This window comes from Aquila chrysaetos, chromosome 2 (genome assembly GCF_900496995.4).
Source record: "Aquila chrysaetos chrysaetos chromosome 2, bAquChr1.4, whole genome shotgun sequence".
Lineage (NCBI taxonomy): Eukaryota > Metazoa > Chordata > Aves > Accipitriformes > Accipitridae > Aquila > Aquila chrysaetos.
The window spans coordinates 52,891,673-52,908,966 of NC_044005.1; the positions used below are offsets into that span (position 1 = coordinate 52,891,673).

The window sequence follows — 17,294 nt, forward strand, 5'->3', positions numbered from 1 at the left end:
CATTTCTTTAAAACTTTATTTTAGGAATAATTTATTCTGTAGCTCACATTCATTATAAGCATCCATCAAAGCCCCCTCTTACGATTTTCGTAATGTTTCTTTTACATGCGGAGATTCTGCAGAATCAGTGTGGGAACCAGCAAGTGCAACATCTGACCTGTTTTTCTCAAAGGGTCATTGACAAGAATCCGCACAGCAAGCGTGAATTCCATTTCCAATGCTGAGCAGAAGCTACAAATGTTTACTTTAAATACATATTTAAACGGTTCGAAGCCACTACCTGCAAGCCAAGGGAGAGCAGCTCACCTTGCATTTTGGACACTTCTGGGCATTCCTCTGCCCGTGTTCGATTTCGTTGGCCCAGTGACGCAACAGCTTGTCTCCCTTCTTGTATTCTTTGCAGTTAACGCCTTCATGCCAGGGAGAGTGGCACTTGAAACACCAGACAAATTGGCAAGATGGACACTGGATCTGTACAAATGAGAAAACACCACACGTTTGCAAGCTGGGCGCTGACCCAACTGGAAAGCCCGTTTTAAAACCACTGCTCTTCCATTAAGAGAGTAGCTGCCCAGCAAAGGTCTAACATCTTTTGAAAGGTCCGTTTTAAAAATGCAAGAAGTTACAGAAGCTAACTTGTTCTTTTTAAAAGAGAGAAAATACAGAACTAATTGCTAAAGCCAGGAAAGGCCCCAATCAAAGCACAAGTAGCTTGGTTTAAGCATAGGAGCTGCTTCCCGAATTTACCGTGTGGCTCAAATGCCAAAAGCCAAAATCCAGAAAGCTTACTCAGTTGCCTCCAATACATGTGAGATCACCTAAAAATTAGCAGCCAGTTTTCAGTGCGGTGGATCTCAGCCTTCTAGTTATAAACGTCACTGCCAAGGCTATTACCAGGGAGAACCTGGTCTTCTGAAGGGGCTCTTCAGAGCCCAGAAAGGGTTATGAAGCTTACATTAAAAATGGTCCTGGGAAAAGGGACCAAGAGCAAGTGTCTCAGCCAAGGGCCACAACTGCCTCCTGGAAGTCAGGCACCTCTTTTTGCTCTTGATTGTGTAAGGGCGAGCTGAGGCTGTGCCAAACAGCCCGCTTGCTACAGACCACACCTAACGGCAAAAGCCACAAGCCAAGCTCCTTAAATTGAGAAAGGATCTATTCTTCCCGCTCCCTGGGTTTTAAATCATTGCGTCAAACAGGCACCATCATCATCATGTCTTCCTCCAGAGCATGGCAAATTTTTTGAAAAAAGCTACGGCAGCCGCTGCGTTTGTAGAAGTAATAGAGGCACGTTGCAGGTGCTTATCTCATGAAAGACAAGCCTCCGACCTGGATCATGACTGAGGAGAGCAAGAACTAGAAGCCACATCAGACACAGGCATATCTAGGCTCCTGCATCATCTTCACTTTTGCTGTGTTTGGCAGCAAAACGTCTCAGCCTGAAAGACAGGAAAGCACATCTCTCGAGCGAGTGCTCAGCCCTGTCCACCAGCTCCAGCTGCAGCCCCTGCCTGGCACTGCCCTGGCTTTGTACCAGCTGATGGACGCGACCGAGGAATTCAACCAGCCAAAAAAAGGCTTTTTTGGTTGTATCTGCATCCAGACCTCATTCACCACCGAACCACGGACGTGTCTGCGCTGGCCACGCGTGGTCTGGCGGTGCTGCTCAGGAAACTCCATCCTAGGGTGTAGTCACATGCGAAGTCCCCCAGACCTATTTCCAAAGTCCTCATTCCCACTAGTTGCTGTGCCCTCTGCTCAGACACATCCACTGCTGATGTGCTGCCTCGGCTCCAGTTAGAGTCCAAAGTAGGCGCTCTGATCTCCCGTAAGTATTTTGCTGGGGGGCAGCCAAAATTATTATTTATATGTGCAATGCCTACATCCGTCACTACCGGCATGCTAATACAAAGCTGATCTGATCTCTGATGCATGACAGAGAAATGAATCCATCTGCTACCCTTAATGCTACTCCCCAAGTTCTATACACAGAGATAGCATTTAGTTTTTTGCCTTTAATATTTCACATTAAAACCCTGATTGACACAATGGCTCAAGCTGAGCATTTTTATTACCCTAGCTGACCTATTTTTCAGTGGTTGTCTTTAACTTCACCTGTAGAGAGCAAATGTTTGGGGTTTTTTGTTGGTTCGTTTTTTGGGGGGTTTTTTTTGTTTTTTTTTTACACTGCAGCAGTGTGTAACAGTCATAGTTTCATCTGTATAGTGATGTATCTGTCTGTGCAGCACTGTTTAACCAAGTATTTTACCTTTAATAGTGGACTGTATGGTGTGCTGCTCAACACATCACTTCAGCTTACCTCTTTAATGCCAATCCACATCTATAAATCAGCAAGTGCAAGCATGGGAGTTAATGGTCAAGAGAATTAATAATTTTCTCACTACCCATAGTGAGTTTCCCCCTTGAGGATCCTTTGCCTAGGCATAAGGCTAAGTGCAAAGAAGGGAAGTAGCATCAAGAAATTATCACATTTTCTTCTTATGCAACACATTAACATTTTAGTCAGTTACCATCTACTAGTCATTATCCTTGTAAAAAAAAAAAAAAAATCATACACACATTTAAGTGTTAGAATACATAACACTCCCTTCCTATCAAGCAGACTCAAAGGCAGTATAATATTAAATGGGTGAAATTCTGATATCCTGTACCCAGTGCAAGTATGACTTACTGCTTTCTATAGCTACAAAGTGACATTTTTGCTAAGGCACACAGTAAAATACCTCACACAGAAGAAAAGTGCACTTATCACATGCTTCCTGTCACTGAAATAAGTTACAGAAGACACAGGTAGGCAGCACAAAACCAGGAAAGAACAACAAATGAAACTTGTTTGTAAGGGAACAAGACATGAAAGCTCCAATGTGTGGATTACAAACGTGATTACTTTTTGCCTGAAAACACAGTAATGTCTAAGGCCAAGATAAGTATAAATCAAAAGCAATACAAAATACAACTGGTGCCTTTCCTCCAATTTGTTGGTCTACTGGCCCAGATGCTAAACCAAAGGAAATACATATCCTGCATCTCTGCTTCCCAGATGAATTCTCCTAATAAAAACAGCTTAACAAGAAAGAGGAAAATTCCCACTCTGAAGAACCTAAGGAATAGGATATTTATTGCTACTGACCAAGCTAACACAGAACACTGATCTGTGTTTCCACAATACTTTAGAAACCAATATGCACAAGATAGGTTAGATTACTAGCAACTATCCTGCCCATTATCTCCATAACTTTTACTTTTTTCCTTCTTCCCCCCCCGCCCCGAGCTTTGAATTTACGTTTTTCAATAAGGCATGTCACAGTGACCTACTACTGGGGAGACAGATTATAGCAAGCATTGCATTGTATTATTCAGTATTTGTTATGCCTCAGCCAAAGATGGAGCTTGTAGCCACAATTAAGTGTTCTGCAACCTAAAAGCTTTTATCAGTTGCAGTATTTAGACATTTGAGATAAAACACAAATGTTAAAAAATACAAACCCAAACCAAGAGATCTGGGAAGCTGCAAGTTAAAGCTTCTTTCTTCAACAAAATGCCAACAATTTAAAATGTAAGTTTTGTGGGTTTGGTTTTGTTTTGTTGGGGTTTTTTTTTGTGAAAATCTGACACAAATTCATTGCAGGCTCTATCCTTTTATTATAGCATGTATATAATTGCAATACAGCAGCCACCAGGATATATATTTGATCTTACACATGCACACTGACATTAGATGTTTCCAAATACATTACTTAGAAAGTACTGAAATACAGGATGAGGCTATAACCACACAAACTCAGAATAATGTTCATTACCATGAATGGCCCTGACTAACTGAAGTAAATTAGTGGGAACTATCTACATTACCAGGTTTGGAGTTCCTAGTTTCCTCTTCCACCTGCCACCCCTGACAGCACCTTCCTCAAAACTGGACTGGTAAATAGTGTTTACGTTTTGAATGGGCCACTTGACTTCTCGGTTGTTCAATACTGTCTGAACATACATTAAGCAGGCAAAGAAAACTATGTTCTTTTAAGTACTTATGAACCTTATTTTTCTTGGAACTAGTGGCCCCAAAACAAAAGCTTAAACCTATTCAAACTTGTATGCAGTGTGACACTGGTGTGCTTAAGAAATAGGAACACAACAGGGCAATTACAGCAGTCTTTCAGATTCTTATCCCATTCTTTCTCTGCTTTTCTGAAAGAAAAAAAAAAGTCAAATATGATTTGCTTTATGCTTCAGTATTAGTGCATGAAATCATCATAACGAGGACACAGAAATGCTATCCACGTATAATTTAAAGCAGTAAAATATAGTATAGTCCAGCAAAGCAGACAAACTATATCTGAAAAAATCCAAAACATTAATCTAGTATTTTTTCAAACATGTTTTTTTCCTCCCACAAACATTTTTCCATTTATTTTATGACTTCCATTCCAGTCGATCAGAATTGAGAGAATGGATAGATACACAAACTTCTATGCCATCTGGAGGTCAGTCTCCCTTGAAATAGAAAAGATTACACAACTTCTCATACTAACCCTTTTGGTTCTCAGCTTTCTGAAACACTGACCTTTGAGGCTAACATTTTCCATTTTCTTAGCTAGCCGCTTTACTGCAAACTATTCCAACTATCATTTTCCTCACCTCCCAGGAAAAGACCTTTCAAAATTGGTAGGTAACTTCAGCACAAAACACTGCTCAGTGTGACACGATGATAGCAAAACTGACTGCACATTAAAACTATTCTGAGAGCCTGAAGCTGCAAAAAGCTTAGTGGGATCTTCTGCTGCTTAGTGGAATGCTGGCTATATAACAGGATGGCCAAATTAATCGTGCAACTAACTGATTACATGAATTACAATCTCTAGCTACAGCTACACAGTCACTTTATTCCAAAATAAATATGGGCTCCTGCCAAAACAGCTGCCACCTCCTCATCACCAACCCGTCCCCTCTCTTGTACCAGCTCAAAACAAGCAACAACAAAACAAACAAATCTTGTGTCCCATTGGAGCTGATCTTTGATCCCGCTCCCAGCGTGACACCAAAACATCAACACGAGCAAAAGCAAGCTGGCAGGAATGAACAGCTGAGAGCAAAGAGGGAGAGCACGGCAAAATCACCATGTCTGCAGCAGTTCGGGCTCCAGGCAGACTGAAGTGATGTGTAGCCACCAAGATACCTGCTACTCAAGGTTAAAATCTGATCCGATTGATACAAACTACACAGATCTGCTCCATCACAGCATCTTTGCAGGTACAGATTCCTACAAGTTGTACAGCAATGAGTTTCAGAAACTTGAGTAGTTCAAACGAAAGATAGTTTATATAACAACTGCATTGAAAAAGCATTTACATTTCCAAAGCCAAGCACTCAAGCCCTTCTTTTATGTGATGTGCATCTCTTGACAGAAGAGAACAAGAAAACTTCATTATGAACCTCACAGGTTAATAAGGGCAGAAATAGAGTCCAAGAATCAAGAACTGCTTCTTCATGGCAGGTGGCAGGTCAAAGAACTAATATTAAAATAACAGGTGAAATCCAGGGCTTAGGGGAAAAAAAAAAACCCCACACACAACAAAAAAAACCCACCCCAAACACCCTCACAGAACAAGCCAACATACTCACTCTTGTGAAACCCATATCTGTTCCATGTATAGGAACTGAACTACCAGTTTTTCAATTTCTGCCCATTTCCTCTGCACTTTGGCATACCAGCTTTGACCAAAAGTTTATTAGGATCTTGCCCACAACCAAGTCTTACACTCCCAGTTTAGGTCATAAGAGAGGGGGCAGGGCTATTTCCTTACTTAAAGCTGGATCCATCTGTGATACAAATATTTGATATAGGAAACTAAATAATCACGCTGCTGTACTGTGCTGTCTTAAGTGGCACTAGTGGGACAAGAAAGGTTTGGGTAGAGAGCTTCCCTCTTCTTCCCGTCCACTCTCAACATACATGCACCAGCTAACTTTCTAGGCTTAGCACACCAAGACTTTGATCTCAAAGATGAAAAACTGCAGCAGCAAACTGAACTGCTGGGCTTAGATCAGTTTAGCTGACATAAAACAGCTATAGTAAGGAAAATTAATCTATCCAGTAACTTTGCTACCTCTTTAAATTTAGAGGTTATTTATAATTTTAAATGGTGTATCAAATTTTAGGAATGCCATTAATAACATTTTTAAAGTATCTGTTCAAATGTCCTCTTGGATTTTACAGTGTTTTCCTGTTGCTGTGTACAGGAGAGCACGGGTACTGGCACTGAGCCCTTTTGCGCAGCAATCCTACTAGTAGGCTTGTGCATAGACTTTCCCCACACATGACTCAGTTCTTCTGAAGGCAGCACTTCCAGTGCTGGTGCAGAATTCATCTGGTGCAACTGCTGTTTATATTGCCTGCATGTGAATACGAGAGTCTCCAGTCGGATGTCTCCTATGCTATATGCAGAAGAAAATGAGTCCTTACCTCCAAAGAGCCTATAATTCAAGGCACAGACAAGATACATATAAGCAATCACATCAGAATCTAAGATAACTGAGATAATAATGGTCCACAGCTAAGTGTGTATGTAATTACTCACATATACACAATTTCATATATAGTCTTCTGTTTAAACCTTATGCCTGCAGCAAAACTCTTCCTTGTGCTAAGCTTAAAATAAGTCACTAAAACTGCACCCATGCCAGAAAACAACACAGGTTCAGGAAGCAGGCTGAAGCCCTGGACTATGATCATCCACACTGTTTGCTAGCACTTTCCTAATTGTATTTCTGACCAGCATCAACTAGACATTCTTCCAGGCAACACCTGGCCACAGCTCAAAGGACACATTTTGCCAGAGTCTGTTCCCAGGAGGAGACCTGAGCCCTGCAGATCAGAGCTACACATAATGCATGACCACAGGACCAGGGAACTGCTTCTGGCTTGCACTATTTCATGCATCACACAGCCTCCCTCCCATTCCTTTACCATTATGATTTGTAGGGAAGCGGTGGGAACATTTTAATTATAGCATTTTAACTCATAAAAGGGCACTCGTGGGCAGAACGACCCATTTTGTGCCTTGAGGAACATCCTCAGAGTTGGCATGCCCATGATACAAGAGCTGCACCACCTGTGACACACAGTGGTGGGACAGTAACAGCTTTTGGCACCTTAAGAGAGGCTGCTGCAGAAGCATTACAACCTCTGATCTACCCTGGACTCTACACCTGAGGGAATGCTAAGGGGATGGGTGAAGGAGAATGGCTGTGGGCAGAAGGAATTTCACCTGCAGTTTCGAATTTCTCCACCTCCACTTAAGGTGCCAAAAATCTGAAAATGTTGAGTCCAACCGGCAGTGTGGCGTGTAATTCTTGCACTGCACAGATATACATAAGTAGCTCATAACTCAGAGTTAGCTTTACCAAGGTTTCAACTCCAACTCCACAACCTTCTACCTTTTAATCTCCATACTGGGCTGAATCTTATGCTGTGTAATTAGGGCTATCTAAACAGTCATCTAAACTCCTACTGAGGAGAACTGGTTTGTCCAGGAAAGGCCAGCTCAATCATGAAATTAACCACAACAAATCTAATAACCAGATGGAAAACTAACACAGAGCACGATGCTGCACACAGAACAGTCTTCTGGAACTAAGATGGACCTTCAGCAGCTCAAAGCTTCCTCGAGCTGTAATTTCTTGCTTTTTATCTTTGATTGAAATCACAGTATAAGCAAATCTTCTACTAAAAGAAATGCTGTAGAAGTGGTTTTTTCCTGTTTCTCAAGTTTTCTGTATTGTGAGTGATGAGACTAGAGTAATGTATAACCTCTGGTAAGGGACTGAAGAAATCAAAACCAAGAAGCAGGACATACAACTCTATTTCTAAGGAAGAAGCAAGCCAACAGCCTAATACCATAAATGCCCAGAATTCATTTGCACAGAGTTTCAGGGAAAACTTATCTTTGCTAGATTTGTGTGTCTAAAATTATCAGTTATAGTAATAACTCCCTTTCCCCAGTCTCTTCTGATTGTGACCATATTGTTTGCACGTCAGAGAGAAAACACTCTTTAAATTAAAATGTGTGTCAGGACAAAATTACACCACCTGCCAAAGAACTAAGGGCTGAAGTTCAACTGCTTGAACTGTTAGAAATCAATTAAGTAGTTAATCAATGATATACTACAGATTCATATCCCTAATCACAGCTTGCACACAGCCCCAGTGATGCAAGAAAGCTCATTTAATGCCCATCAAACGCTGTCCTACTTTTGCGGTGCCATCTAATCCATGGCCCTGGCAAGCGTGCTCACTTTGTATTTGTTCTCCAATTTGGCAGGGGTAGGAATGTGGCCTCTCCTCCGGAAGGTTGTAAAGTGCTTGCACTGAGGGCATGGCTTGGTGCTGGAGTCAATGCGGCTGAGTTCCAGGAAATATTTATACTTGATGATGTCGTCGTTGGGCAGGTTATAGAGGACAGTTGTTTCATCCAGGTGTTCACTGCACTCTGTGATCGGGCATTTTATATCCGCTTGTCCCAGCTGCACCTGCATACGAAAAAAAACCCAGAAGAGCTGTATGACCTTTTGCTTGGAAAAGTTAAGCAGCATTTGTGAATTTTGTGAGGAAATTTAATTTCAAGTACTGTAACAATCCACAGACTATCAAGCATATCATCTTAAAATTATTTTGACTTAGTCCAAGCACACTGCAGTTTTTCCAGGGAGTATTTTCAAATCCAAACAGAAAAGCTAACTAGCCTTAGGACAACTGCAATTATTAAACGGATAGTCTCAGTGTATGTACATGGCTATGTACTCTGCAAAACCAAAACACAAGTCCTAACTAGCAGCACTCATCCAGAACTCCATGCTTTGGGTATAATGGTCAGCGCTCCACTATCACAGCTCATACCGGCTGCGAAAAGCAGGCAATGGAAACACCTGTATACCGTTCCACTGCAAAACGTGCTGGGAATCACAGCACAGAGAAATTAAAGTCAATTAGCGATCGTCAGACTCTAGCAGCTCTGACTCAGTGCTAGCCCTGAGCTGGTTCCTGCTCAGCAAGCTCAGTGCTTCTGCAGTCTGCTTCCCAGAAGCTCCTTACCTGCCACACACTGCATGCGCAGAAAGTGTTAGCTGAGCCTAGGGCTGACCAAGCTCATAAATTTCCCCAGAACTCAAGAGTTTAAAAAACAATCCCCCCCAAAAAACCAAAACAAAAAAAGACACCCCCAAAAACCCTTTAAAAGAAAAAAAAAAAAAAGCAGCAAACAAAACACAGTTAAAAAGACAACCGAAACAAAACCAGGCACAGAAGCAAGCTCAAGGTTAACAGGCCTGAAACTGTTATGGATCTGATGAGCCCTGATGGTCCCAAGCTGATCCATCTGGTCAGATATCTGCAACACACTTACAGAGCTCCTGCATCAGAGAACAGCGCTGGACCCAGCTCTGCACCCTTCACGCTTGGCAGGCTTGAACAGCTCGGACTCCGTGCCAAAACAGCAGATCCGACTGGGTCTGGGAGCAGCAGAGTTGCATTTGCTTGGCACCGAGCCTGAGTTAATAAACCCTGCTGGATCTTGAGAGTCTGCAAGGACCCAGCTTGAGCACGTTTGCGTCTGCCTCAAGTAATCTTGAATGAATGAGTGTTGACTGTACAAGTGGAGCTGACCACCAGCCCAACTCCTTCCTTACTGAGCATCTCTGTGCAGAGAAGAAGGGGTTTAATGGTGCAACCGGCACCTCTTTTTAGGAATTACTGTTTCGAGGCTGGCAAGTTTGATTTCCCTAGACTGCTTATTCTTTAACGTGCTCCGTTACGGGAATCGGCCAAACAATACGCTAAATATGATTAGGAACACCTCAGATTTGGATGCAGACCTCGCTGCTGCATGGTGGTACCAGAAGACGTCAGACTCCACTACTGCAGTATTTAAGCTAAGAAAAGATGAAAAAAACCCCAAACCAACACAACACATCCCTGTCGCTGTTGCCTCAGCAATGGAGCCATATGGGCTCTAACTGAATGATAACTAATTCAGTCAGGAGCCAGAGGATTAGACGAGTCATAACAAAATGGTATAAAACGCAAGGTTCGTACTGACTTCAAAAAAATCCCTATTGCACTACCTTTGTTCTCGCAGCAATGGGGCTAAACCTAAGCAGAACAAAGAGGTTAGGTATACGTTAGAGAGAGAAAATAAGGGTGAGGATGGTGGCAGCCCGTACCAGACCGGAGCGCGACGGAGAACACCTCAGCAAGGAATCGCAGCCGCCGTGCCCTGAGCAGCCTCGGCTCCGGGTGCAGGCAGGTCAGGATGGAGGCAGAGCCGTACAGAGGAGAGGCAGCTCCCCCAGCAATATGCTCACTCTTAGGAGGGAACTGCCACGAATTTCACTTCCAGCTCTGAAAGGTAAGCAGAGCTCTACCACATGCAAGCAAGGCTAGGCTCAGACAGTTTGGCTTCTACATGGACCAGTGTAAGCACAGGAAGAGTATGTATTCAAAGGTATTAAAAAAAAACAACAAAAAACAAAACCCCACAAACTACATGCTGGGGAATGTCCACATTTTATACCTGTAGGACACTAATTCACCCGTAGCAGCATATGAAAATTGAACTCGAGCATATAACATCACCAGAGTGACTCTTAGAAGAATCACCCAGTACGTCATGGAGCTACGCTTAAAAAGCGGAAGATGATCAATCCAGCACTAGAGCACTCAAACACGCTAAACTAGGAAAACAATTTGCGACAGAAATATAAAAACCTATTGCACTACTGCAAGGATTAGTACAAGCTTCTGTTTAAAGAAGTGTAGGTACAATAATTAAAACCAGGTAGTCAAATTAATCCCATCTATGACTACTTCAGGGTTTTGGGGGTTTTTTTAAGCACTAGGAAAATACTAGAAGAGGCAAGCCCTTTAGCTAAGAGTAAACTAAGCTACGACGGAGTAACACTTCACAGTGAGAAGGCACATTGTATCTGGCATCTAAGCTGGTACGTAAGAAGCACTGCCTATATTAAATGCTAGTTAGAACAAACCTGCCTTTATAAAATGAAGGAATACAAAGCTGAACATTTTCTACATTTCATGCCTCCACAGAATATGATTAATATATATGGTAAGAGTCGAGTGGGGTTTCAGTGTTTATTTTGAAAATGTGTTTTACACCCACTTGAAGTAAATCATTTTTATCCTCTGTAATAGTTTCAGCCTTTCAAGTTTGGCAAAGATTGATCCTTTTCCCGTGTTTTGAATGGGACTGAAGTGAACAGAGCTGGTTTGCTTATTAGCAGTAACTTCAATGGAGCCTTGTCTTACCAAAACAGTCCATCTTTGTTTGTGCAGTAGCATCAGCAATTGATATACGTACAGCTTTAGAGGTAGCCTGTTAGGCTACCTGCTGCTGCAGACCCAGGAGGTGCTACAAAATGGGAAAGAAAAAAGGAAAAAAAAAATCTCTTATAACATGGGTAAAAATAACTGGTTTTATTATTTTTCTTGATTTTTTTTTTATTTTGAAGAGCTTTATCCTTCAATATCAACTTATCACAATGTCAACCCCCCAAGTTTTAAGAAGTCTTTGAATTTCAAAATACCACTGTGTATTAAGAAATTCAGAACTCTCGTATACACAACAGCATGGTGTATTTTCACAGCATGAGGAACGACTCAGGTATGTCTAAAAGCAGCTGAGCTGCAGTACGGTGTTAAATGTCAGGCAGAATCCAGTTCTTATGCCCAGCTGTGCTTCACTTCTGTAAAGCATCTCAGGAGGGGCTAGCTCTACTAACAACTCATGAGGAGAAAACAGGTTCTCCTGATTTTCATCCTACAGAAAGGTAACATTTAAACTATCAGGAGAGCAATACATACCCACCCCCCCCCCCCCATATTTGAAAATATTTTTTTGGGGGGGTGGGACGACCAGACTCTACACTGGTCCACTTACTGCCCCAAAATGCAGTGATGCCAGCAACAGAAAACAGAAACAGATGGCATGGTACTTTAAGTCTGAAAATTATTTCCGCCCCTTGAGCTTTCTTTTAAAGAAAATCTTTGTTAGCTACACAGAAAGCAAAGTTCAAACTACACCAGAGACACACTGATTTATACCTGGCGTTTAGCCTGGCCCAAGCTGGATGTAACGTAACCTGTGCAGGCTGTACTTGGGCAGACTATTCTACTTTAAAATAGACACATACAAATGAGCATTTTCTAACTGAAACTCTACTCTTCATTCAGAGATGCATATGCTAAATAAACCAGTAAATTGTTCCTACTTCTAACCTATTAATGCTGAAAGAAAACTGAACAGTGCCATGTCTAATCTGCACCTCTGTAGAGAAATTAAATTTCTACCAGAGCACCAAGTTCTCCCCTGTAAACTACCAAGGATGTTATGCATAAAAAAATATTTTGGAAACACACAGATGCAAGTGAAGGGACAGTCTGGTCTACAGGACCTTCATATTCTACCGGGGAAGAAACAAATGGATTAAAGTTCCCTTTAGTTCTTTCTAAGCAAAATCCCATCGCTTTCTAGATCACTGGAAACACTGCTCTTTCATTTTTGCTGGTAAGTTGCAAGTGAGTGAAGAATTACATTTCTTGTAGGTCTCAGAAGCGGAGAGTGTCATTTTGTGTGTGCTTTAAAAAAAAACATAATTGTGGAAAATACTTGAAGGGCTCACCATGGTGCAGGACTCCATAATGGTAGGTGCTAACCAAACGAAATCCACGCAGACATGATTCAACAAGTGCAAACCAAAGACAGTGCAAACTTTTACTAAGCATTTTCCACCTGCCTTTAAGGTTGTGGTTTCATGACCATTTCTGTGGTTTGAGTACTAACCTAAGCAGTCCAGATGCCCTACCTCTGATTTGTGCCAGTGATATCCTGGCATTCTCCATCAAACTCCTTTTACCCAAAAAAAATCCTATGAAACATTCTCTTTTTCAGTCCATCTGTCCTCCCTCCTTACTGTCAAATGGTACAAATCCACAGTGCTGCAAGACAAGCAAGAATGAACAGCTAGAACTAACAGTAATTAGATTAGTGGCTACTTCTGTTGTATCACCACCAAATAGGAAAACAGACTGGGTTTCTTGTGTGCCACCTCCTCCACCGGACATCTTCACACAGGTTCTTGCCTGTTGTTCATTACTTCACAAACCATACTCCACGGGGTATGTTTCACTTTTGTTCCCCCTTTTATTCATTTCTCAATACAGCAGACTTGCTATAAATTACTTGCTGAATCCCTTTCTCATTAAGTTACCCCACCATCTTCTCTGCCAACCACAACCTGTAACCCCACTCTAGTCGAGAGCCGTCACTCCCCTCCTTAGCAGGGCACATATTGCTGACCTCAAAAGGATCCAGAAAGAGTTCAAAATGGTGAGGGTCTCCTGCACACTGGCATTGAAATAATAATAATTTTTTTTTTTTTTTTAGATTCATATTTTCTGCTATGCCAGGAAATATCTGAGTGGCCACCAAAGCAACTAGAATGACCAGTCTTTTCTTCATAGTCAGTGGAGAATGAGGAAGGTGATTGAGGCAATTCAAAGAAGGTGGCAAATGTCAACAGTACCTTTAAGATGTCTAGGAGGAGAAAAAAAAACAAAACAAAAACCAACCACAACCACTTTTCCCCACCTCAGGGACTAAAAGTAGCCCAAGAAACCTAACTTCTCCCAGCACCAATGTCTGACAGGTATTCAAAGACAAAAAACCCCAAAGAACTTCTATATATATTTGTGACAGATGTCCACTTTAAGTTGTATTTAAAATGGCCATTTATTATTAATAAAAGTACAACCAGAGACTTCCACTGAAAAAAATAATCAGATTTCTACTGTGTCACAAGCTCACGTAGACCAACCCTGAAAGGGTCCAGCAGTATGTCCTCCTTCACAAGTCCTCTGAGAACACAAAGTCTTTGTTCTCCTTTCACATTGGTACCACACGTCTGGATGAAGCCATGACAATGACGTGGTGGTTCCTGCTCCATGGGACATTCAGCAAGAAGTCGTCACTGGGGCCCAAACGTGGCAGGCGTGAGCAGACACCGCCTCTTCCAGTCACATTGTTAACGAAATTTGCATTAGCTATCACACTGTCAACACTAAAAAAGGCACAAAAAGAAGCCAAGTCTCAGAGCCTTTGAAGAACGTGTTAGTATCTGGTTTTTCGGGAGAAAGGCACTCAAAAAGCAAGCAGATTTTGGGAGGGAATCACCACGTACATAACCACAGTCCAACCACCACCAGTACATCAAAGGCTTGACCTTTCTGCTCCAAAAGCACGTCTTCTGAATGCTTTACGATGCACATTTAAACGCGGCATCCATTTAAATTCTCAAAGCTCATCTAGTTTTCACCACCTCAGCCACAGGCTGAGATTCCAGCTTCATCCGTAACACTCCGAGGACCGCTTTCGGGAGCACGCCGACACAAACCCACGTCCCCAGGGGTGCTGCGGGGTGGTGCAGACACACGCCAGCGAGGGCCACGGCCGGCACCACCTGCACGGGCAGCGACCAGAGCGGCTGTAGCCCCAGCAACCGACCAAAACTTTAACTGGCAAAACCGGCCTCTGCAGCCTGGAGCAAAACCCCAAACCACAGTGTCCGTTTCCCGTTCAAATTCTCCTTCTTCCCTCCACAGTCACATACAGCACTCTCCTAAAATAACTGTGAGGATGAACTAGCAAGATATCCTTCAGAATACACCTAAACTCAACCGAAACCTTTTTCTTAAAGGCCTCTTAATTTGCTTTCTCATTTGATGACACACTCACATGAAGCTCTAACTCCTTTTCCCTTCTTTCCAGAGGACCAGGTGTTACCTGCTCACATGGATTAGATATCAAGGAGAACATTCAGGTTTTATTTGTCCTGGTCGCATAGGGATAGGATTTATAGAAAGTTAACTGTGGAAAAACAAATTAATACTGAATTCGCAAGATGTAAACAAGTCGTTACCAACCTGCATGAGCTCCCCCTCTCCACCCTTTCATCTCCTGTTACTTTCTCTAGCCCCCAGTGAATTAAAAAGGGAAACTATTTTACCTCAGTAACACGTTTAGAAAAAACTACGCTGCATTAAGTCATGCCTCTGCCTGCTACCACTCATCAAACCTAGTGCATGTCATCAGCATGTCTGGAGGTTACATGCTTTCTGCTGTTTTTTTGGCACCCACGGTGAGCTGAAACCCACAGCAGAGGCAACGGTTAGTCCCGTGGCCGGACAAAACCGGGGCTGGTGCTCCCGGACGGCTGCCCGCTGAGCTGGGACGCTCTCGGACAAAGAGACACGCCAGAGTTAGACAGAGAGATCGGCGGGCAGAAAGCTTGCACAACCTCTGGGAGCCCTGGAGCGTGCAAGATAAAGCAATCTTTCATCTCCTCCGCGGGCATGCGTGGGGGCAGAGGGAGGGGGAAATCCCAGCGGAGGAAGGTAACCTGGGAGGAAGCGTGGCAGAAACTGCAAACCTTGGAGGAATCTGACCCAAACTCACAGGTGTCTCAGCACTCATTACAAGGAACAAGGAAATGCGCAAGAGCTTTCTTATTTTGTCCAGGTGTGCATATTACCAATGCTAGCTAAGTATGGGTATGGTAATTTTTCTATTCCTTAGAAGACACATTCACTTTTAGTAAAAGACCCAAAGCTGCTCATGAAAGAAGAGCTTTGAGGACAGCAGACCAAGCCGGATTCTTGCCCTTTTTGGGGTAGAAAACCAAGGTAGTTGCTCCTGCCTAGGAGTGGGACCAAAAGACCACATTAAAGCCGAGCGGGTGTGGGAAGGGATTACAGAAAGAAAGCAAGGGCCAGGAGACCATCCACATACCGTCATACGCTCGAATAACCTGGCCATGTCGGGAGTGAGCCCTGCTCGCAGGGGCTCGGTAGCTTTAGGAAATACAAGTAGCAAAGAAGCAAGACCTTCATAAGGTAATGGTTTGTTGGGCTTCCAGCATCAGAATAAAAACATCACAGCCAAATAACACAGAAACTAAACAAGCTAACTCCAACAGCTGGTTCTTGTAAAAGAAATAAGATAAAAATCTATCAGTTAACCCTTTAATCAACAGCCATAAATTCAGATGAGAACAGCCTGTCCTCTTACAGCCAGCGTTAAGACTTGTAGAAAATTACATTTGTGTTTGAATTTGTTACCAGCCAAGCCTAAGCCAGGTCTATCCTGCCCATCTGAGTGCTCTGGTAAGGCACAGACAAACTGCGAGAGCCCAGGCTGACGCCCCGGGAAGGCGATGGGTGCACAGGTTGAATGGGACGGGATGCAGGCACGGCAATGGTGCAGCATGGGAACCTTCCCCCTGCCATGGGGCAGCACCCCTCGCTTTCAGCATGCCTGACCTCCCAAAAGCAGGAAAGTCATGGCATGTTTACTGTAATTCATTCAAATACTTACCTCAGAAAACAATAAATTAGAAAAAAAAACCAACAGAAAACCAAAATCCTATTCTCCCTTTCCAATTAAGAAGATTAAACCAAAGTGTGGTCAGTTACTTGACCAGATAATTTTTATGTATATGCTGCTTTCTTACAGAAGCAATGCTTAAAAAGGTACAAAGCTGTTTCCTCATCTTGCTTACAACAGAAAGTCCTGAACAGTCAAACTCCGACCTCCACCAGGTTCAGACTGGATTAACCCAGATTCAGATCAATTCCAATGGAATAGTACTGTTACCTATTAACAATAACTAGTATCACAACCAAATTGCTTCCCATGCTTTTCTTAAAGACGGACAAAAAGTTAGCACCTATAAGCTGTTATAGAAGAGTGAAAATACATGGTCTCAATCTTCATTGCAAAAATATCACTTTGGTCTTCAGGTGGAGCCAAGCAAAATCCATCAACAACAGTGACAATTTATCCTACAACTATTTATGTTGCAAAAGAGGAGATCAATAGCTCATTCTTATACTATTTAGTAGGCAGGGTCCCAACCAGACACAAAGGCTGGCAAACGCTCCCAAGTTTGCATTTGCCAACCAGCACTCCCCTTTCAAATAAAATAGGGCCCAAACCAGCATATATTTGCACAACCCTATTCAGTAATCTGTATTACTGAGCCTCTAATACAGATAAGCCCAGCTGGTATCATTAGCAATAGTTAATCAAACCTTTGGTTTCACCAGCAATGGCTGCTGTTATGTTTTACTGTTGTACCTACAGAAACATTTCATGGTGCTCAACACTTCCCCAACTGAAAGTGGTGTTTAGCATAAAAAAAAGCTGTCATAA

At 42.6% G+C, this 17,294-nt stretch overlaps 1 protein-coding gene across 3 annotated transcripts in view; it reads right to left on the reverse strand.

The window, feature by feature from the left end:
* Positions 1-17,294, reverse strand: part of RNF217 (ring finger protein 217) — a 63,308-nt gene that overhangs the window by 20,078 nt on the left and 25,936 nt on the right. For 2 of the 3 annotated variants that reach the window (XM_030043368.2, XM_030043379.2), the window contains exons 2-3: positions 8,311-8,544; positions 307-471 (exon numbers count right to left, since the gene is read on the reverse strand). In XM_030043368.2, the coding sequence (XP_029899228.1) occupies positions 307-471; positions 8,311-8,544 (399 nt within the window). The remainder of the gene's footprint in view (positions 1-306; positions 472-8,310; positions 8,545-17,294) is intronic. The other variant, XM_030043390.2, reaches the window with a different exon arrangement.